Raw genomic sequence first — 21724 nt, 5'->3', positions numbered from 1 at the left:
GAAGAAAAATAATTTGTAACTTTAATGTTAATCATCATAACAATACAGTGGATTTCTTAGCTGCCTGCATTAGTACTCTGATAGTTGTATTGTTGCATGCACTGCAAGAAACTTCAATGCTTTGATTGCAGGCAACTTTAAAGCGATACCAAACAGAACACAGAAACAAGTTAGATTCATTGGAAAAATCTCAGGCTGAGCTGAAAAAAATCAAAAGGAAAAGTCAAGGTGGAAGAAACGCAATGAAATATGAGAATAAAGAATTTGAGGTTAGTGTATTCGCTCCTCTTACTTATTGGCTCTTCTCTTCTATCCAGTTTAGGGAAACTGGTCAATAATAGAAAACTTACAGCTGTTAGTTCAAGTTCTCCTTTAGAGCAAACTGACCTTGATTTCTATGCCTGTTATTTGGCAACAGTTAGACTGAAGAACTTCAAAACAGTTGTTATTGTTTTTTATTTTTCCCAAGTTATTTTGGGTTAAGAAGATTACTAGCATATGTAATAAAAAACTGACATTAAGGTTTAGGGTTCAATCCTATACTCCTTACATGGAGCCCCATTGATTGCATTACTCTTTGTAGGATCAAGCCCTGGATTTTGTTTTTTAAAATAGCTTCTATTTTTGTACTAGCAATTATGGGTTGTAGTAATGGCATTTGGATTTCTGACTACTGGATTTACAATCAACATCAAATAGTAGGACATCCAAATACTATTACTTGTGGCCACAATTAATTGCAACTTATTATGTATTCCAGTACATACAAGCTTGAATTCTTAACTGTGCCCAAGCAAGTTCAGACACAGTGAGGAGCCGGGGAGGGTGGGGGAGAGGGTTGACAGAGGGCTAGCCGCAGCTCCCTGAGTCTGTTCCAGAAGCTGTGAATGGGTGACAGGATGGATCACTTGGTGATCACCTGTTCTGTTCATTCCCTCTGGGGCACCTGGCATTGGCCACTGTTGGAAGATAAGATACTGGGCCAGATCAACCTTTGATATGACCCAGTATGGCCGTTCTTATGTTCCACCTGGCCTTGGTATAACATAAAGCTGCAGGGGGACAGCTTTAAGTGATGCTGTTGGCAGAAGACCCTCTACCAGTAGAGAATCAGGACTAGCGCGGAGCCTCACTTCATCACACACCCCACCCCTTCCTTCCACTGATAGAATGGCAGAGAGGGAGTTTATCTCCAACCTCCACCCCCTTTACACAAGTTCCTAGTGGAGCAGGTGGTATCAGCAAGTGGCAGACTAGGTGCAGGAGGTTCCAGTATGCTACTGGGGAACATTGTGTTGCCATCTTCGAGGGGAGATGTAAAACTTAGGACTGACTATTTGTGTTAATTAAAGATCACCAGGTAATCTTTGTAAAAGACTGGTCTTAACTCCTCTGTGTACATATAACAGTTGCCTGAAGTAACAATAGTGGGTGAAGTTAGACCTGTGTGTAGTTGGTCTATCAGCTGAAGTTTCTGAAGTGCTTTGGAAACCTTCATTCTGAAGGGTGTTATGCTAAACATAATATATTATCACTTAGTATTACCTGTCCTAGTGTTCCTATAAAGAGCCTTGTCATTTTGATGCAAAATAAAAAATAGTAACATTGTGAAAGTAAACAGGTAGATTGTGCTGTTGCTTCAAATAATGGAAAAATGTTAATGTAAATGTTTTGTATTGATCAGATTGTGACAAAGTTCCTTCTCTACCTTGGTGGGTCCTGCGCTTATTGGCAGATTTGCTCACCTCAGTGATCTTCCCTACAGTCTGGGTCTACTTCTCCTGTGTCTGATCAGGAGTTGGGAGGTTTGGGGGGAACCCAGGCCCGCCCTTTACTCCAGGTTCCAGCCCAGGGCCATGTGGATTGCAGCTGTCTATAGTGCCTCCTGTAACAGCTGCATGACAGCTACAACTCCCTGGGCTACTTCCCCATGGCCTCCTCCAAACACCTTCTTTATCCTCACCACAGGACCTTCCTCCTGGTGTCTGATAATGCTTGTACTCCTTAGTCCTCCAGCAACTCTCACTCTCTTGCTCCCAGCTCCTCACACACACTTCCTCTCTTCTGGCTCCCCCCACCTGAGTGGAGTGAGCTCCTTTTTAAACCCAGGTGCCCTGATTAGCCCTTGATTGGCTGCAGCCTGTCTAATCAGCCTGTCTGCCTTAATTGGTTCTAGCAGGTTCCTGATTACTCTAGTGCAGCCCCTGCTCTGGTCACTCAGGGAACAGAAAACTACTCATCCAGTGACCAGTATATTTGCCCTCGACCAGACTCCTGTACCCCACTGGTTTGGGTCTGTTACACAGATATACACAAATACTTGTTTATTTTCAGTTTTATTTGCACTTCCTTCCTTCAGTCTTCATTTCATGTTACTTATTCTTTTAACCTTTTTCTTTATCTTCTATTTTCAATGTTTTTTCTTTATAAAATAGTTGAAATTTTAGCCAAGTATATTGAACATAATGTTTAGCTACTGTTTCTAGTTATTTATATAACATAAATTCCGTAGAGGAAGGATTGTCTTGTGGTTGAGGTACTAGACTGGGATTCAGAAGATCAAAGTTTAATTCCCACCTCTCCTATAGACTTCCTTGATGACCTTGGTTAGGTCTCAATCTCTCAGTGACTCAGTTCCCCAGCCATAAATTGAGGTAGTGATAGTTCCATACTTCACGGTGGTTTTGTGAGGATAAGTTTGTTAATATTGGTGAAACACTGATGGACTATAGCGATGGGAGCCCAGAGACAGGAGCTGTGGGATAAAAAAAAAAAAAAGACAGATAGTAGATAATAATGTCTGAAGTTTAAAAAAAAAATACACAAATTGATTTGTTCTGCTCACTTTCTGAAGTAATCTTATGACCTATTTCATTTCTGTGTGGAGGCTAGAAGTTCTTTCCCTTTGCTGCTGCGCTGTATGGATTTTGTTTTTCTCTTCTAATATGTGCGTGATTACTGGTAAACAGTCAATTTTGTCTACTTTGGTGGGCATAGTAAGGATAAATAATTATCTGAAATGTAAAAGATATGTTTAAAGCAAAAGCTTCATGTTCCTTTACATAAAGGAATTTTGATTACTAGATTTCTTAAAATAATTCCAGAAAGGAACAAGATATGCTTAGATAAGTAGGACTGTGTAAGAAAAGTCAAGCTCATGAGTAGCCTGTGCATAATTCATTATTCATTTATTAATTATTATTATTTAGTATTTGGAAACTGTGAGTTCTCGACAGAGTGATATTCAAAGATTTATTGCTGAAGGTTGCAGAGACGCTCTACTCGAAGAAAAAAGAAGATTCTGTTTTCTGGTTGACAAGCACTGCAGTTTAACTCAGCACATGCACTTCTATCATAAACAGGTCAGTGTGGCTAGAAATGTAGGTGGCATGAATGCAAACACTCATAGGGCCTAATCAGGTGAGGTAAAACTGATAGGGCCTAATGAGGTGAGGCAAAACTCACCTCCTATGTTGAGGTCCATAAATGATAAAGCTAATATAAAATACATTATGTAGCTCATGAAAATTTTATTTATTTAATAGACAAATGTTTTCAATGCAGTATTTTTGGTTAGTAATCCATTACTTCTTGTAGTAATAAATTATGACCAGAAACCAAATATTATTGAAAGATCTATGGATTGACAGAATAAATATTCCAATATCTCAGTCTTACAGTACGGCAGTTATTTCTATCACATAGCATTACTTTAAATTTGTATGTAAAGACTCCCTAGCAAGAGTATTTATATTAGGCTAAATTCTGTTGTCCCTGACACATGTACAACCCTATATACATCACTGAGTTTGCACGGATGTAATTAAAGGCAGAATGTGCCCCTTTACAATTCAAATGTTGGTTTAACAAAAAAAAATAAAGATACATATTATGTAACTTTTTTTTATTGGTTACAGTGTGCAGATTTACTTAACTCCAAGTTGCCTGGATGGCAGGAAATGTGTAGTGATGCCACAAAAGTGCCAGAAAAAGTTATGAATATGATAGAAGATATGAAGACGCCTGGTTCCACTCCAATCTCAGGAACTCCACAACCTTCACCAGTGACAGAGAGAAATAGTATGGTATGTATTGGTTACAAGTTCTCAAGGCTGGATTGACTTCCCTGATCTCTTCATGTACAAAAACATTTGGACTCAAAAGCCATAACAAACAACCTGAATTATGATTCTGGAATGAGTTACAAACTGGAGCCTCAGTCCAGTAAATAAATGCATCAGGTAGATTCTTGTATCTACACAAAGCCCCATTGACTCCAGTGAATTCTGGATTGCCAGGAAAAAGAAGCCATAGGCTCTCATGTTCAGACCCCTATTTGTAGGGGAAATAATTTTTGGAAACACTTGAGTTTCTGAATGAAACTCAACTAAATTGGTAGCCACACAATGGTCATAATATACTGAAATATACTCGGAACAGGGGGCACCTAAGTGTACTATAATTTACTTCAAGAGAGTATTTATTTTTTCTGAATTAAAGAGAAACCTAACTTAATATTTTCAAATGATTGAAAAGATAATAGTGATTATATATCTGATGAAATATATAACAACCAGAATGTAACTGAATGGAATACTTATGTTAGAAACTAGGCCCCACTCCTGCAACTGGTTCTGTGGGGAAGGTCCTTGCACCTCTGTGGGTTCAGTGGCAGAGGACTCCTCCAAGTTTTTTTTTTTTTTTAAATCAAAGAAGTTGGGCAGCTAGGGACCTTCCACAATTTTAAGCTTTTATAATTTAAGAATATTTGGTTACTACTTTTTAGAATTCAGTGCTGCAAGTAATCTAAGAGGTCCCTGTCATTTTGTTACTATGATAATATTATCTTAATAAAACTTTATGTCTTTAGGTTGGGAGAGTGCCCCCTGCTCCTACAGTTAGAGCATTTACTAGTCCTTTAGTTGACATGTTTAACAATCCACCAGCAGTTCCAACGGTTCCTTCGGAAAGATTAAATAATTCAGCAGGTGAGTTTTTACTTGTTGAAATGTTATTTTAATGTAGAAAATGGGCTTCACTTTCATCTTGCTACAATAAATACAAATGACATACTGTGCTATCTATCAAAAATTAGTGTAGCTGTCTTGGCTATCAATGTAGTCACTATATGATATATCTTTGGAATTCCAGCAGGAAAATCCTTGGGGAAGGAAAAATTGTCTTTCCAAAATGTTAGTGATATTCTTAGTAAAAAGATATTGCAGTAGGTAGCTGTCTAATAAGAAAAATTAAAATACTGAAGGGGGAAGAATGTTTTGTGGTAAAAGCCCAAGTCAAGAGATCTAGATTCTGTTGTAATCGCTAGAGCCATGCACATATACAAAATTTGTATCCACATCGATCCATGAACCACAAACATGGTCTGGATGCAGATATCTGTGGCTATAAAGTGGATAGCCACAGATTTGCAGGGCTCTATCAATCTCTGCCAATTACTACCTGATTAATTGTGAACAAGACTCAAAGTGGGATTTTCAAAAACACCTAATGTTTCACTTCAGTGGGAGTAGATTTTGGCTAACAGAGTCTTTGAAAATCCCACTTTTAACCTCCCTTTGCCTAACTTCCCCAACTGCAAAATGGTGAAAAATAGTAGTGCAGTGCTGGATCACATTTATTTAATGTCTGTAAAACTCTTGAGATTCTCTGATGAAAGTGTAATAAGTTTTAATATCATCCTCGTGAAATACAGTGTTTGGTCAGCCACATGACTGTCACTTTGCATTCTTGGCATACTGGTATGCCATTTTGTAAAGCCAAATGGAAATTGCTAGCATTCTATTTTAGCTCGTTCTCTCTTAATCAAAGTGATTATTTCAGTGCATCCAAGTAGTAAAAATGAACAAATATTGCATTGTTTAAAAAGGGTGCCAAAAGTAGTTTTGAAAAACAAGTGTGAGGTAAAATGGGTCTACTATTTCATTGTTTCTCGCTGCTCAAATGGAAAATCCCATTAAGATTTGGGAAATGCCATTAAGATTAGGATATGCTGTACTGGTGTTAAAACATTACCTCCAGATTATATTCTGCTTGTTAGAAAAAAAACCTAGGGCAAGATCATAAGTTAAGGAATGCATAAAATTCTCTGAGATAATCAAAATAATGCTTGGCTCTCCTGCTCAAACACACACAAACCATTTACAGTAACTCCTCACTTAACACTGTAGTTATGTTGCTGAAAAATGCAACTTTAAGCGAAACAATGTTAAGTGAATCCAATTTCCCCATAAGAATTAATGTAAATGAGGGGGTTAGGTTCCAGGGAAATTTTTTTCACCAGACAAAAGACCACACACACACACACACACACACACACACACACACACACACACACACTAAGTTTTAAACAAACAATTTAATACTGGTACACAGTGATGATGATTGTGAAACTTGGTTGAGGTGGAGGAGTCAGAGGGTGTGATATTTCCCTGACTGCTAAATGATGAACTAGCAATTGGCTGAGCCCTCAAGGGTTAACTCTCTCACTCTGCAAGGCAGCAGGAATGGAGGGAGATATGCGCATTTCCCCTAAGTACACTGCCTTGTTATTAGATCAGCTTGCTGAGACCTCAGCTGCTGCAAGCTCCCTCGGTCCTGAGCCCTGCTCTATGGAAGATGGGGTAAGCGGGGTGCAGGAGCAGGGGGGAGGGAGACACCCTGACATTAGCCCCCCTCTTCCTTCCCTCCTCCCCGGTACAGCAAGCAGGAGCCTTGGGGAGCAGCTCCAAGGCAGAGGGCAGGACACAGCTGAACTGCAGGCAGCTGCTGCACAGGGAACTTAGGGGAGGGGGGAGCTGATAGGGGGTGCTGATAGGGGGCTGCCGGTCCACCCTGGTTCCAAGCCACCACCAGCTAGCTGCAAGGGGCTGGTCTTCCTGCAAGCAGTAGACAAAGCAGGCAGCTGTCAAACAAGGTTAGAAGGGAGCATTACACAACTTTAAACGAGCATGTTCTCTAATTGATCAGCAACATAAAAACGAAACAACGGTTAACTGGGACGACTTTAAGTGAGGAGTTACTGTATTATGTGTAGTAGTTATGTCATTGACAAAGGTTTGAGACATCCCTGTAGTCACATTAATGGCCTGATTTTTCAGTGATGTCAAACAACTGCACCTTTCACTGACTTCAACTGAAGCTGAGTTCTTGTTACATCTGAAAAATCAGATTTTATAGGCCTTTAGTTTCTGAACACAGTTAAAGTCTTCTGGAACCGGAAATGATAGCACGTCAGGTTTCTCATCAACGTGTACTTTAGCAACATCCAGTCACTAGAGGAAACCAGTCGTGGTCATTAAATTCTGTACATGTTTTACATTTACTAATTTAAAGTTATTGCATTAGCCATAGTATTTCCTATATTTAGCAGAAGGAATATTGTGGTAATGTGAATTATTTGCAAATGGCAGTTGTGAAGATTTTACTGTAATTGGAAACCTTTGAGCCAGGACAATAGATAGTTTGGATGAGCTGTTTGGTGGAAAATTTTGGTGCTGCTGCTGTACTTTTCTCTTTTTAGGCACCTGTTTCACTCTGTTACCCTGTGGTTATTGTTACACTGATTTTTTTTTAACAGGTAATTCAGATGTTGCCAGTTTATTGCGTTCAACTTCTGTTGCCACAGGACTGAACATAATGAAAAGGCAGAAAGTAAAAACTATCTTTCCACATACAGCTGGAACTAACAAGACATTACTTAGCTTTGCACAGGGAGATGTCATCACACTTCTTATAGCTGAAGAAAAAGATGGCTGGCTTTATGGGGAACATGACTTGACTAAAGTGTAAGTCAATCAATGTATTACCTGATTCCAGCATCAGAGGGACAAATACATCTTATTCTATTATGTCTATTTAAATTGGCAAGTAGTTTTTTGCTTCCCTGTTCACTGTCATTGATTGGGAATTCTGAGGGAAGTGTTCAGCAACCAGGAAGGTGTTATTGTGGAGACAAATTTGTCATATAAAAAGAAGTGTATGTATCAGGGGTCAGCAACCTTTCAGCAGTAGTGTGCCAAGTCTTCATGTATACACTCTAATTTAAGGCTTCATGTGCCGGTAGTACATTTTAATGTTTTTTAGAAGGTCTCTTATAAGTCTATAATATATAACCAAACTACTGTTATATGTAAAGTAAACAAGATTTTCAAAATGTTTCAGAAGCTTTATATTAAATTAAAATGCAGATCTTATTAGGTTAGTGTGATCCTTGCCCTTGCTTTTACTTGCTAAGTATTCCAATGTCCGGTGGCATGTATCTGGATATTTTAAGCTGCACACAGGCTTCTGAGTGATCAGTTGTTAACCGGCTGGAACCCCAGATTGGCAGCTGAGGTGAGTGGAGCTGGCGGCTGGTAGGGCTGAGCAGGGCTGGAGGCCTGGACCCTGTCTGGCAGGGGACCTGCGCTGAAGCAAGGTGAGTGGGGATGCAGGGGACCCCAGCTGGCAAGGGACCAGCAGCCAGAACCCCAGAGTGGTGGTGTGCTGAGCAGGTCAGCCCGCCCAGCTCTGGGGTTTCGGTTGTGGCCTGAGCATCTCCGCCAGCCCGCACTCTGGGCTTTTGGCTGCTGGCTCCTGTCAGTTGGGCTCACAGCCTGCTGCCAGCCTGGGGTTCCTTCCCCCAGGCCAGCAGCGGGTGCTGAGTGGGACCGGCGGCAGGACCCCGGCTGGCACGGGGCCAGCAGTGGGAACACCAGAGCAGCAGTGCCACAGGTTACCGACCCCTGGTATATATACAAAATCCTCTGAAAACAATATCACCAAAAGCCAGGCATAAAAGCTAAATCTTCATCTAGCCTTGTTGAGCCTGCTCTTCCATACAGTGCCATCAATGTAAAAGTATAAATACTCAAATATATCAGGTTGTCCATTTTTTTCCCTTTTTACAGAAGAGGATGGTTTCCGTCATCATACACAAAACTACTGGAAGAGCCAAGTGATGAAACAGAACATGTTCCAGTGCGAAGGTAATGTTATTATGCGGTTTGTTGAACTGTTTAAAGATCTTTAAACGTTACAGAAACTCTGTGTCCCAGCGATGCACACAGACGATTACCCAGTCCTACTCTGTTCCCAGAGGTGCTGCTTGCCGGTGACTGATGAAAGAGAGAGAAATCCTTCCAGAATGCACCCAGTGCAAATCCTCCAGTCTTCCCCACCCTATCCTCCCCCGTGCACATGATGGGCTGGTCTACTCTGGTCACTTCCTGTTCTCCCCCCGGGCTCCACTCAGTTAAATCCATCCCCCTTTCCCCTCTCTCATAATCCAAATGCAATAGGAACCATTAAATGAGTCTCTTCTGCTTTTTTCTGCTCACTAGACAAAGACCCACCACGTTCAGTCAAGGTGTTCACATTTTCTAATAAACTTTTTTTCTTCTTAAAATTAATTTCTCCTAGTCTTTTATTGTTCAGTAATGTGATCTATACTATATTTTCTAACATTATATGTTCTGTCTCATATGCCTTGATTAAACACCATCTTCTTTCACCAAAGACCCATATCTATTAAAACACTTTAAGCGCAAGTAGACCCACTGAAGTCAATGGGATGACTCATGTATTAAAAGCTAGGCACGTGTTTTTATGTTCTTTGATGGACTGGGGCCCAAACCAGTATCAGTTGTTGTTTTAATTAAGCTATTATGTGCTTTTTTGCCCCTTTTAGCACTGCACCAATCAGAAGTATCAGTTCTATAAATCTAGCAGATAAAGGTGGTGTTGTCCTCCCCCCACCAGATTATCTGGGATCTTTGCAAACAGGCACAACTTCAGATATGAGAGCAGATTCTTCCAAAGGTACTACTGTTAAAGCACCTGTGGCCACACCAGAAAGCACAACTCCTGTGAGTAAAATTGCATTACATTTAATCAGTTATATGGGTCCAACTGTTCTTTTCCATCCTTATCATTTGTCTGGCCATCTGACTGATCTCCTCACAGGCTGTGTATTGTTTTATTTTGTTTGCTATTGTAGACCATGTATGCATGTGCCTCATCAGTCAGCAAACCCTCTTTGTGTCTGGGCATGGTGTAGCAAGCACTCCTCCTTTAGCGCCCCCAGCTGACAGCCATTGCAGTCCCATGGTGGGGTACTTCTTGCAACTCAGCCCTCCAGCCAGGTCACAGACAGTTCTACTACTTCTGGGATAAAGCAATAGTCCAACAAATAATAGTCCATTGGCCTTACACTGGGCCTTCAGTTGAACTCTGGACTCACTAGCCCTTACCACTGGTATCCAGAAGTTTTAGTAGTCCTTATCTGTGCACCTTCTTCAGTAGGCTAGTAGTGGGGACAACAGTCCCACTCCCTCCCTCCTTCCTCCCCTGGGTTCCAGTCCTGTGCCTTTTAATAAATAGTCAAGGCTTGACTACACAGACCCCTTGCTCCATCCCTGGACCACTTCCTACCTTCCTCTGTTGAGAGCCTTTGCCATAGCCTCTTCCCGGGATCAAAGTATATCAACTTCTCCCTCTCCAGACCTCTTCCACAGGCTCACTGCAGAGCTTCTTTGAACTTTCTATCACCCAACTGGTTCAGCTGCAGGAGAGTTTGCTCCACTCCCTTGACAGGGCAGTCCCCGCCCCAGCAGGAGTCTTCCTGCTCCCTGCAGGCCTCTTCACCAGTACCAAGAATCCTGGGCAGACTTCCTTCCTTCCACTTTCCTTCCCAAGAGCCGTGGACTCCCAGTTGCAGCCCTACCTTCCTTCATAGAGGCTCTGTCTGCCAGCAGTCCCTCTCAGCTCCCTGACTCCAGCCAGGCTTCTCCTGTTGAGAGAGCCAGAAACCGGTCTGGTTCAGCCTTTTTCATTCCTCCCCCTGCTTTTACTTACACACGCACACGTCAAAGTCTTTCTTTTGCCAAACTGTCCCCACTGTAAGAATTATTTTTCCTGATGTCTAATTTAAACTTTTTCCTTTGGAAGCTCAGGCTACTACTTATTAAACTACCTTTAACCACCTGAAATAATTTTTACTTCTCACTATTGTTATATAGTACCTCCTCTAATCTATATTTACAAGTTTGTCTACTTTTCTCTAAAACAGACATACCCACTTTCTCTTTCTTATGCATGTCATTTTATCAAATTGGTTACTCTTTATTAAGATTCTTACTAAAACAAAATAAGCATTTAATGTAAACAATTCTGTGTTATTTCAGTTCAGAAAGTGGAGATGCATCTTAGTATGTGTAAAAAGGATAGATTAGAAATAGACAGACAGACCCATTGTTTTTAATACATTCAAAAATAACAATGTAACAAACATTAAAAACTGAGTGCCTTGCATGGTGTCAAGTATCAGAAAGGTGGCCGTGTTAGTCTGTATCCACAAAAACAATGAGGTGTCCGGTGGCACCTTAAAGACTAACACATTTATTAGGGCATAAGCTTTCATGAGTAAAAGACCCCACTTCTTCAGATGCAACCGAAGATGCATCTGAAGAAGTGGGGTCTTTTACCCACGAAAGCTTATGCCCAAATAAATGTGTTAGTCTTTAAGGTGCTACCAGACTCCTCGTTGTTTTTATTAAAAACTGGCATCTTATTTAATTGCTAATCAATAGCAGATAGACCTAAAAATAACAATGCCAAAGTTAATGTGTGTCCTTGGGAGCCTGATCCAATGGCCACTGAAGTCAGTTGGAGGCTTTCTATTGAGTTCTGTTGGCACTGGATCAAGCCTTTTTAGGAACAGGGCCAGCTCCCAGGCACCAGCCCATCAAGCAGCTGCTTGGGGTGGCCAATGGTGAGGAGTGGCACGTCTGGGTCTTCGGCGGCAGGTCCCTCACTCCCTCGCGGAGTGAAGGACCAGCCGTCAAATTGCCGCCAAAGACTGAAGCAGCGGCGGTAGAGCTGCAGATTGCGATCGCGGCTTTTTTTTTTTTTTTGCTACTTGGGGTGGCAAAAACCCTGGAGCCGGCCCTGTTTAGGAAACACCACATTTTTTTCCATTTTAGTCCCTGTCTTTAAGCTAACATTAAGAAGGGAGAGGAATTGTTTAGGAGCATAACTAGGAATAATATGATTTTTTGGAAGTGAAATTTAGGCTGAATGTTGAGAAAACTTCCCAGCACTGGAAGATATTAAACCCTTGAATAAAATCTCAAGGAAGGTGATGGAAAACCGATCAGTTACATCATTTTAAAATTATAATAGTCCAAGCAATTGAGAGTAATGAGCCACATTCTGCCTTCAGAAAGATCTGTGCAACCCCATATAAGTAAATGGTATTGTGTGGGTATAACTGTTTGCAGAATATAGCTCATAGTCTATAAAATAATCGTACACGGGCCAGGGGTAGTATTTAGAAACACGCATTAAGTCCCATATCCTGCAAACACGCACGACTGAATGGACTGCATTTTTTACCTATTCATTTGTAAGCTTGGTGGTTTAGCCATTAAATCTGAATACAAATGATGCATGTTGATTGCTGAGTTTATACCTAACTCTGATAAATGATTTTGCTCAGATTGTTTCCCAAAATTTCTGAAGCAGAATACATGCTTTGGGGGGGGGGGGGAATCTGCTTTACTATAACAGTCTGCAAGGCAGTAGTTGAAGCTCTGCTAAAACTGAGTTACAGTGCCACAATAAGATGTCAAATTTGAATAGTGTATAATTCCATAGTGAGTGTCTTTAAATTGCATATTGCCTACCATTCTGTCACGAATGAATAACTAAACAGAATTCACATTTAGTTACTGCACCAGAAATAAACAGAAAACTAGTATGACTGAATTAAATATTTTATAACTAAAGTAAATTTAATTAGCACTGTAAACTGTCATGTTTGTGCTTGCTAAGTGATCTGCTGGAACATATAGTAGAAATGAGAATGCCCCTGTAAATCTCATACTGTAGCAATGTGAAATATAGAAGTCTCAGAACATCCTGCTGGGAAAGTGAATAGCAGAAACTGAAAGTTTGTTACATCTTTTTGATTAATATTAAAATATTCAGTTAGTGATCAATAATATGTATATGATAGTACTTGAGAGCAGTGACTTTCAGGTGGCATCAGAAAACTATAGTCTTTATCAAAGAGGTCTCTCGCTCTCTCCTTTTTTAATTAATTTATTACTATAATTAGATATGTGCAAGTGCCTAGATACAGTGGTGGTAGGCACTTTTTTTAATTAGACAAAATAGATTAGCCTATATATTTGTGTCTGCATATGGGTATTTGTGGTTCTCTGTCCACATGTATCTCAAAAATTTAGAGAATGAGCAATATTTCTGGAAATTTATGAACTAGTAAATGCTATTTTAAATAATGATTTAATAAACAATAAGTAAGTATAATCCAAAACCTCACATTATTATAGTATTATTTTGAAGATTTGAACTCGAGCAAAAAGATTTACATGACACACATTAACCAGTTATAAATACAAGTTATGACGTATCTGAAAGTTGGGTTATTTCCTTTAAAAATAAAATAATAATATAAAGTGTGGGGGGAAAGAAGGGAGTATTTACATATGAAATAATGAAGTTTGATATGCCCAGAGGGGGAAAAAAAACCTGAATTCTCCTTGAGGAAGAAACAATATTTCTTTGAAGAATTAATTGTCATATGAAAATTTGGATTGGCTTTTTTAAAATAAAACACATGACCTACAGTATATGGCTGATTCCTTTAAAGAATCTGAAGATTTGCCAGAAGTTCAGCTAGCCAGGTCTCTTGGAAATGTCCTCTCTTACTGCATATAGTTTCCAATGCATTGAGCTTCCCTTTGATCTTCTGTTTTCTTGCTTAGGAGTTCCACAATAATATTCATACATGTACAAGAAGAATTACTTGTAGACACAAGCCAAAATATATATCACTTGCAGATGCAGAAACTCAAAGATTCCCTGCCAAATGAGAATTTTTGATAAATAATTCAATACCTCCCATGAAAAGTAAATGTCTGACTCTCGCAAAGGCTATGCTACGAGCTGGGGAGTGATTCCCCCAGTTGCGTATGCATACTTACGCTAGCTCTCATCAAGATAGCAGCGTAGTCACGGTAGCAGCAGCGGAGTCTTTGGTTTAAAATAGTGCTTTTTTGTAGGGATTTTTTTTAATTGCTGTTAAAGGGCTAACTGATTACTGCCAGTACATGGTGGGATTTGCTGCTGTTTTTTTTTTTTTTTCTGGCATGGTTTGTGTTTTATGTATCAAAGATGCCTAGAGCTTAGAATAAGCACCTTTTTATGGTATTTATGGATTTATAAGGGGAAACACTTTTTTTAAAATGGTGCCTCATTACAATACACATACTGAAACTGATCTTGACATTAACATACTGGCCTATGATATGCAATTAATAAAAGGGGATTTTAAAACCTGTATATAGAATACTTTAAAATGTGATATATACCCACTTGTGTATGACTCTCCTACCTATGTATTAATTTGAAAATGTTAATTTGTTATGTGAGTATAAAATAGGGGCAGATCCTGGTATATCCACCAGAACTACAACCTTAAATAGAAACCAGTAATTGAACACGTTATTATCTGTTTGCTTACATGTCACTTCTGACAAGGCATTTAAGTGTAATCTTAATGTTTACGTTTCAAAAATACTTTCAGACTTGGAAACAGAATGAGTTTTTAAAAAAAAAAAATCAAAGCATTACTTCTCCTTCCCCCTGGCTTACATATTCCTTTAGGGATTAACATTGCTTTTTGGGGGTGCAAGACCATTCCTTCAATGCAGGAGTGCTGGGGGTGCAGTAGCACCCCTTGGCTTGAAGTGGTTTCCATCATATACAGGGTATAGTTTTCTTCAATGGCTTTCAGCACACCCTCTATAAATTTTTCCAATGCCACTGCACCAATGGGTGTAATAACAATTTATACACTTGAGCATGGCCACAACTCCTAATATTGTACATGTAAATTTTCTTCCAATAGCCACACTGCATTTGTTGTTAAACTCTGTAGACAGTTGTGCTATTACTTTGTTTGCTTTTGGATTTATTATTAGATGGGGTAAACAGCTGTCGTTGCCACTGGTGCAAGTAAAATCAATTTCTTGCCGGTACCAGAGGTGGGGGCAGGAGGCCACCAGCTAAGGGGGGCATGTGACCCTCCATGCGACTCCTCACCACCCCAGCTCAGGGCCCCCACGCTCTTCCCATCCCGTCCCCATGATCCATCCAATGTTAACTTGGGGGGGGGGGGGCTCTGTCCTCCTTCTGCTGCACCTGGGAAAGGAGCAGAACCCCTAGCCCTTCCACAGAGCTGTCTCTCCATCTGTGTACTACAGACTTAACAGCAGCCCCACCAGAGGACAGTGCTGGGGGGGCGAGGCTGGGGGCGGGCAGTACAGCCATTGGAGGAGTTGCTGACATTCTGCTCCTTTCCCCAATGCTGCCCCTCCCAGCGGGGAAAGGAGCAGAACTCCCAGTCCTGCCCCCAAGCCCTCTTCTCTGGCAGGACTGCTGTAGTACACAGATAGAGTCGGAGTGGAGGAGACGCAGCTCCATGCCTGGGGGTAGTACAGCTGCCAGAGGAGCTGCCAGCCTTCTGCTCCTGTCCCCACTGCCCCTCCTAGCAGGGAAAGGAACAGAACCTCTATCCCCACGCCCAGCCCTCTTCGCCGGCAGGGTTGCTGGTGTGTCTTTCCGGTACTCCGGATCAGCTATAAATAGCTTGCTGGTATGGCATACCGGAGCATACTGGCAGACTTGCACTGCTGGTTGTTGCTGACCTGCCAGATGTTTTATCTGGAACAGAAGATGTGACTAGCTGCTATATATTTCAAGGAGGAAAAGTCATTCATAAATTCTATAGCCTATACATACTTGACGCCTTCTTAGTGTACATCCAGATTGTTCACTGAGTGCTCTGAGCAAACCATTTTCTAGGCTACTTTTGAAGCCCAACTTCAAAAAGTGGTTTTACTTACTTACAATGATAAGTAGAGTTCTGTTGCATAGAACTGTATGACCTCACTACCGTTGTAGGGTTTCTAGGATAACTTGCTCCTGTGAGAATGAAACTTCTTAAACTCCATAAACTGGATTTCCAAAAAATAAGATTTATATTCTAGCTTTTGGTGAATTTGTAAATCAACTACAGTAGAACCTGAGAGTTATAAATTGATCAATCAACCACACACCTCCTTTGGAACTGGAACTATGCAATCAGGAAGCACTTGGGACAAAAAAAAAGCAAATATAGTACAGTATTGTGTTTAAAAAAAATACTGGGAAAGTTTTAAAAAAAGATTTGACAAAGTATCTGGGAACTTCCAAAATAATTATGTGAACGAAGCACCTACATTATCAAACATTTGCAGTTTTCATTTTTGGATGAAGAATAAATGAGCCTTAGCAATAGAATCAGTGATCCAATATATAATTCTGACATTATATAATTGTTAACTGGTGAGTCCTACTAGATCAACATGTCCTTTGACTATAATCATGTTTGCAATAGTTTAAAGATTTATTAGCACAGTGGAAGTTGCTAAGCAAGCAGTACAGTGAGTTCTTTGCCATGTGACAGGGAAAGAGGTGACTTTCTGTAGTTCTGTTAAATTATTGCATCAGTTAAATTGTCTCAGCAGCATTGTGCTGTGTAGTTTTTCATGTGGTTAATTTACCTCTTGTGACTTTTAGAGACCATTCATTTTAGTTGATTTTTAAAAATTAATAAACATAATGATAGTGGCCTCTGTGCTGTCATTGCATGGAAAAACCCAGAGGAAGAGCAAAATCACCTGTAAAATTCTGGCATGTTCCCCTTGGGTAGTTAGAGCTGCATGTTCCCCTCAGAGGAAAAGATGGGTTTATAGCCTCTTAGAAAGGAGAGAAGGGCACTACAGGCAAGCTCTGTGAATATGAAATGTACATAGGGAAAAATGAGTTCCACCGCTCCTGCAGACATGATCTTCATCACTTCTGTCTGGGGTGCCCCTAAGGCCTGACAGCAACATTTCTGCAATGCCCACTTGCTGCCCCGGACCTTTTCCACTCCAGAAGGATAGAAGTTGTAGAGAGAAATCACTGCCACTTACATCAGAAGGGAAGCCAGCTGTGGAGAGTCATGCCTGCGCTATGCCCCTTGCCTACTCCAACTCCTTCCCCTAAAAGAACCCACAAAACTCAGACCAAGTGGCGCTCACACTGAGGAGCCTGCGCATATTCAGGGAAAAGGCGAGCACAATATAGAGTTAGTTACTTACTGCCTGTCCCTCCCACTTCTGTGGCACTGTTTTTTAACACCTTTCCCTGTGAAGCCATGGAAACAGGCTCCATGTAACACTAGGCTGATCTAGAATATTCTGCACTATTCAGTTAGTATTCAAATGGAACAATATACAACTGAATGCAATTTATACAGAAGCACAATTTAAGTCACTGAAGTATTTTGACTTACAAAGAGTGGATAGCTTAGTGGCTTAGGTATTGGGGCTTTGCTTCTGTGTTCTTGGTTTAAAGCTAAGGCAATGAAAGTTACTTTCACTTCATGAAAACTCTCACTCTCACAGACCTTGGGAGTCAGGCCAGCAGGGGCGGCTCTAGGCACCAGCAAAACAAGCTGGTGCCTAGGGCGGCCAAATCTAGGGGGCGTCCCCTGCTGCCGGGGGGGCGGCAGGCTGGGTCGGCGGACCTGCCGCAGTCATGCCTGCGGGAGGTCCACCGGAGCCCGAGGACGAGCGGACCTGCCGCAGGCATGACTGCGGAGGGGGCGCTCGTCCCGCGGCTCGGCGGGACCTCCCGCAGGCATGACTGCGGCAGCTCAAGCGGAGCCGCCGGACCCGCGAGCCGTCCGCAGCCGCGGGAGGTCCAGCCGAGCCACGCGGGACCAGCAGTCCCTCTGCAGTCATGTCCGCGGGAGGTCCGCTGCTCCCGCGGCTCCGGGGCGCCTCCCGTGCATGACTGCTTGGGGCGGCCAAAAAGCTAGAGCCGCCCCTGCAGGCCAGTCCTCAATTACAGACAGCCCCCCAACCTGAAGCAAATACTCACCAGCAACCACACACCACATGACAGAAACACTAACCCAGGAACCAATCACGGTAACAAACCCCATTGCCTGCTCTGTCCCCATATCTACTCTAGCGACACCATCAGAGGGCCCAATCACATGAGCCAGACCATCAGGGGCTCATTCATCTGCACATCTACTAATGTGATATATGCCATCATGTGCCAGCAATGTTCCTCTGCCATGTACATTGGCCAAACTGGACAGTCTCTACATAAAAGAATAAATGGACACAAATTAGACATAAGGAATGGTAACACACAAAAGCCAGTAGGAGAACACTTCAGTCTCCCTGGACATTCTATAACAGATTTAGAAGTAGCCATACTTCAACAAAAAAACTTCAAAAACAGACTTCAAAGAGAAACTGCAGAGCTACAATTCATTTGCAAATTTAACACCATTAATTTGGGTTTGACTAGGGACTGGGAGTGGCTGGCTCACTACAAAAGCAATTTTCCCTCTCTTGGTATTGACACCTCATCAATTATTGGGAGTGGACCACATCCACCCTGATTGAATTGGCTTTGTCAACACTGGTTCTCCACTTTCTCTTCCTGTGTCAGTATCTTTATGCCTGCATCTGTCATTTTCACTCCATGCATCTGAAGAAGTGGGTTTTTACCAACGAAAGCTTATGCCCAAATAAATCTGTTAGTCTTTAAGGTGCCACCGGACTCCTCATTGTTTTTGTGGATACAGACTAACATGGCCACCCCTCTGATATTTCACTTCATGGGGCAAAAAGATTCCTTACAGAACAATTACATTTAAAAGGATTAGTATAGCAGCCCAGGTTTTAAAAATACTTCATTTTGATGGGAGGGGAGGCAAGTTTAATAACAAGCAACCCATGATTCAGGCTATGATACACCAAGGTATTTAAACACTTTAAGGGTGTGAGCAATCTCATTGACTTCAATGGGACTGCTCATGCACATAAAGTTAGTCACATACTTAAGTACCTTGCTGAATTGAGGCCTAAATGACTATGGATCCCTAAATACCTTTTCAACCATACTTATGAAATTAGAAGCCATACATCTAGATTTAACTATGTTCATACATTTGTTTAATGTACCTAAAAACAAAGGTTTTATGGATCCTTGTTTACCAATCCAATTTTCTTTCTAACAGTTGTATACTTAAAAAATTAAACACCTAGAATACCCATGCAAAGGAAATGCTTAGTGTAAACCAAATGAAGACTCATTTACTGGTTGACAATCATGTATTCCTATAATTTTATCCAAGTGTGTGTGTTCAAATATAAAACTAATTTTTCATTTTAGTAACTGCAATTTTTCATCATCTTTGAACTGCTATTTCATTCTTTGGTTGACAACTGTTAGAAGTAACATGATTGTTTATTTTGCAGTGTACATTTATTGAACTGAGTTATGCATTGACTTATACAGTTGATTTAGTATAATTTTTCTCCCTAGTAGGCAGTATAAAGAGAAACTAGTTTAATGGCCTCAAGAAAACATTTCAGATATGTGTCTGAAATATCATTGCTATGATAGTGACACTTATCTCAGCTGTAAAACTGACTATTATAACAACATTATGGCAGTGCAACACTGCCATCTTTTGGATAGTTATCTGAACTTCACAATTGAACATGTATTTCAGGAGGAAAAGTACCGTAATGTACAATACCAGATCTTAATTTTAACCAGACAGTAATATTTTTGGCTCATATTTAAATGTGACTGTTAATAGTAATGAAATGGTAAAGATATGGCTATTCACATCCTTTCCTTTTTATTGTATCACACTACTACAGATAGTGGAGAAAGCACAGATGCATGTAAAAATGATTTTTTTTTTCAGTGCAAAAGAATAATGGAAGGGTCTGATTCTGAACTCAATCCATTGCAACTCTGCAGTAGCTATACTGAAGTAAATGCAGCTAGACTAGAGTGCAACCAGTATAAAACAGATCAGAATTGGTGCCCTAGTGTTTTTAATTTCAGACCTGCAATTAAATTGGGTGATGTCTTTACTTTTTACATGATTTCACAATGTATCAAGCCGATATTGATTACATCCTGTATATAGAAATAACATCTAAAATACGTATTTGCATTATTACAACTGAGTCAGTCCAGACCAGCCATTCATGCATTGGTGTCTTATTGTAATCACTAGCATTTTACAAGTTGTGTGTTATGTTAATGACTGCTGCAAGTAATGAGGCTCATAAATTTAGAGGAATGAATTGTAATATGCTACAATAGATAGATACAGCATCTTGGGATTCTTAACCTGTCAGATTAGTAGATTTCTCCCAGCCTATTTTAAAATCTTCTCTTACTTATTTGGTTAATGTTTTTGTTCCAATGTGTTTTTATAACTCCTGATTTGATCTATGTGCTCAACTAGCAATTACATGCAGGTAACCCATGCAGACCTTACATTTGAAAACAGAAGGGTAATATTTTACAGCAAAGATCGCTGTGGGTCTCCATCCTGTATTTGATTTTTTATTTAATTTTCTACGTTTGATATTCAAGCATTGGTCTTACTGTTTTTTCTTCTCCGTATCCCTCTGCATTTGAACTGTTATTGTCCCTTCCTATTGGCTGAGTATTTCATTGAGCAGCCAAATAATGTGGAATAGTGAATGTTGGGAATACTTAATTTGTTTAAATATATTCTTGACTAACAACTGCAAGCAGGTAGCTTATCTTTCTAAACAATTTTCAGAATTGATGTGGTAACAGCCTCTCTTTCCTTTGCAGAAACCTGTTATAAATGGCATTGTAAAACCACCTTTCCTAAGGTATGTTTTTTTATCATATGTTAAAATAACAGGTTAATGCAATTACTATTGGTCGTTATCTTAAAAGGAAAATAGGTGTCCATTTTGCAGTTTCCCCTACTGGGCAGCAGTAAAAAAGCATGGCACACATTACAAACCAGGCTTTCACTTAGGAGCAGGCTGATGATCCCCTATGAAGACTCTTAGGGCATGTCTACACTGCAATTAAAAACACTGTGGGATCCAGGGTCCTATAGCCCAGGCTCCAGCACAAGTCTGAACATCTACACTGCCAGCCACAGGTTTTTAAACTGTAGCGTAGACATACCCTGAGAATCTTTGCAATGTAGCCATATACCCCCCGCCAAGCACAGTGGGTTGGTCCTTCTGTGGCAAAATAAGGGAAATTAGCCCCAATGAAGCAAATGGGATTTTTCCCATTACATGAAAGGCAGCAGGGTCAGGCTCTTAGTGTGGGGTCAAACAGAGGAAACAAAGGATTGGAAAGAAAAAGCAACGAGAACATCACTCCTGCTTCAGCCAGTTTTAAGGAAGTCCCAGATATGGAAAGTGAAAGCTCCTTGGACTACACAGATGAAAAAGGGTTTGCTCTCTTAAGAGCCCTCAGACTGAACCCATAAAAATATTTTTCATTCTGGTTAAGTTAAAAATAATTGCAAAGTGTCTTGTAGTTGGAACACTCATTTTATTCTTCACATAAGGGTGACTGCAGAAAAGGAAATGTAAATTTTAGTTTTAAATTGTTGCACAATTCAGTTTTACTGCAGCATTTAATTCCTTGTGTATTTTGGATAGAAATTTGTGTACTAAAAATTCAACCTGGGGAAAAAAAATCCAAATAACTCCCTGAAACAAGTGCATGCAGACAATGGCCTCCATTCAACCAAGCACTCATGCATATACTTAAATCCATCCCTATTCAG

At 40.6% G+C, this 21724-nt stretch overlaps 2 protein-coding genes across 4 annotated transcripts in view; one reads left to right on the top strand and one right to left on the bottom strand.

Annotated features, from left to right (window-relative positions):
- Positions 1 to 21724, top strand: part of BAIAP2L1 (BAR/IMD domain containing adaptor protein 2 like 1) — a 67076-nt gene that overhangs the window by 43443 nt on the left and 1909 nt on the right. For all 3 annotated transcript variants that reach the window (XM_044978906.1, XM_044978908.1, XM_044978909.1), the window contains 8 exons: positions 132 to 269; positions 3210 to 3362; positions 3918 to 4085; positions 4871 to 4988; positions 7598 to 7805; positions 8910 to 8987; positions 9689 to 9866; positions 20761 to 20801. In XM_044978906.1, coding sequence (XP_044834841.1) covers positions 132 to 269; positions 3210 to 3362; positions 3918 to 4085; positions 4871 to 4988; positions 7598 to 7805; positions 8910 to 8987; positions 9689 to 9866; positions 20761 to 20801 — 1082 coding nt within the window. The remainder of the gene's footprint in view (positions 1 to 131; positions 270 to 3209; positions 3363 to 3917; positions 4086 to 4870; positions 4989 to 7597; positions 7806 to 8909; positions 8988 to 9688; positions 9867 to 20760; positions 20802 to 21724) is intronic.
- Positions 2338 to 21724, bottom strand: part of BRI3 (brain protein I3) — a 52857-nt gene continuing 33470 nt past the window's right edge. Inside the window, exon 3 of the mRNA XM_044978911.1 lies at positions 2338 to 2755. Coding sequence (XP_044834846.1) covers positions 2674 to 2755 — 82 coding nt within the window. The 3' untranslated portion in view covers positions 2338 to 2673. The remainder of the gene's footprint in view (positions 2756 to 21724) is intronic.

The sequence above is a fragment of the Mauremys mutica genome, chromosome 11 (genome assembly GCF_020497125.1).
Source record: "Mauremys mutica isolate MM-2020 ecotype Southern chromosome 11, ASM2049712v1, whole genome shotgun sequence".
In the NCBI taxonomy this organism is placed as follows: Eukaryota; Metazoa; Chordata; order Testudines; family Geoemydidae; genus Mauremys; species Mauremys mutica.
This window is presented reverse-complemented; position numbering and strand designations above follow the sequence as displayed.